This window comes from Nothoprocta perdicaria, unplaced genomic scaffold (genome assembly GCF_003342845.1).
Source record: "Nothoprocta perdicaria isolate Ctin4 unplaced genomic scaffold, notPer1 scaffold_1700, whole genome shotgun sequence".
In the NCBI taxonomy this organism is placed as follows: domain Eukaryota; kingdom Metazoa; phylum Chordata; class Aves; order Tinamiformes; family Tinamidae; genus Nothoprocta; species Nothoprocta perdicaria.
Genome location: NW_020454873.1, coordinates 72 through 1,443, shown reverse-complemented (window position 1 = coordinate 1,443; position 1,372 = coordinate 72). Strand labels below are relative to the sequence as shown.

Sequence of the window (1,372 nt, the reverse complement as noted above, 5' to 3'; positions counted from 1 at the left end):
TGTCCCCATGTCCCATGGTGTCCCTAGAGCCTCCTGGTGCTCCTGGACCTGCTGGGCGCCCCCGGCCCCTCCATCCACAGCCACTTCCCCCAGACCCACCGCTGGTTCCTGCAGCTCGTGGCCATCGGTGACGTGGGGACAGGGGGGACACGGGGGGACACGGGGACTGGAGGGGACACAGGAAGGGCCCTGGGACATGGGGGGGGACAGGTGGACACAGGGCGGGACACCAGGACACAAGGGGGACAGTGGGACGCAGGGGAACGTGACGGGGACACACAGGGGCAGGGGGGGACACCAGGACATGGGAGGGACACAGGGTGGCGCAGGGACATGGGGGAACATGTTGGGAACAGGGGTGAATGGGGGGGAGGAGGACAGCAGGACATGGGGGGGACATGTGTGTCCCCAATGTCCCCGCGTGCAGAGCAGCGGCTGCACCAGCTGGGGCTGCTCCGGGAGCACCCCCAGCCCCGGCTCTACTTCCAGCCGGGCCCCCCACCCGGTCCCGTCGAGGACGATCACCTGCCCTTCCTGCACAGAGGTACTGTGTCCCCACCGTGTCCCCAACGTGTCCCCCCCGATGTTTCCCTGTGTCCCCGCGTCCCCAGCGGTGGCTGACGGGCTGTCGGGGCAGGTGTCCCCGTGCTACACCTGGTCCCCACGCCCTTCCCGCGGGTGTGGCACACGCATGAGGACACCGAGGACAACCTGGACGCAGCCACCGTGGACAACCTGGCCAAGATCCTGGCCCTCTTTGTGGCCGACTACCTGCGGCTGTGAGCGTGGGGACAGCGCCGGGCAGGGGACACGCGGCGGGGGACACCCAAGGGACGTGGCACCCAGGGGACGGCACCTGCAAGGGACACAGCACCTATGGAGTACATGGCACCTATGGAGTACATGGCACCTATGGGACGTGGCATCTCTGGGGCATGACACCAAAAGGAGGTCACCCAAGGGATGTCACCTGCGGGATGGGACACCTATGGACTGTCACCTATAGGAAGTGGCACCTATGGGACGTGACACCTATGTGGAATGCCTCCCCGGATGCCTGGGCCCTGTTGACCATGCTCTGTTTTATACCATCACCCCCCCCGCAAAGAATGGGAGGAGATGCCCTCTGATTTGCATCTGATTTGCATTTATTTTGCATCCTATTTGTAGCCACGATTGGAGCGGGTGGCTGGGGGAGGGGCTTATCCGGGCCCCACCTCTCCCCCCATTGGCTGGAGTGGGCACAATGCCGGGGGCAGGGCCTCCCCTTGCAGAGGGGCTTTGCAGAAGGGGCGGAGCTTGTGGATGGGGCTTTTGTGGGCGTGGCCTCCCGCGAGGGGGCGTGATCCTCCGAGTTGGGCGTGGCCTCCGG

General features: G+C 65.7%; 1 protein-coding gene across 1 annotated transcript; it reads left to right on the top strand.

Moving 5' to 3' along the window:
* Positions 1 to 27: 27 nt before the first annotated feature.
* LOC112944669 (glutaminyl-peptide cyclotransferase-like protein) lies at positions 28 to 1,118 on the top strand (the record flags this gene model as incomplete). The annotated part of the gene is made up of 3 exons (XM_026036144.1): positions 28 to 127; positions 428 to 544; positions 638 to 1,118. Coding segments are annotated over 3 exons (363 nt in total), but the record flags the coding sequence as incomplete, so codon positions are not given.
* Positions 1,119 to 1,372: the final 254 nt, after the last annotated feature.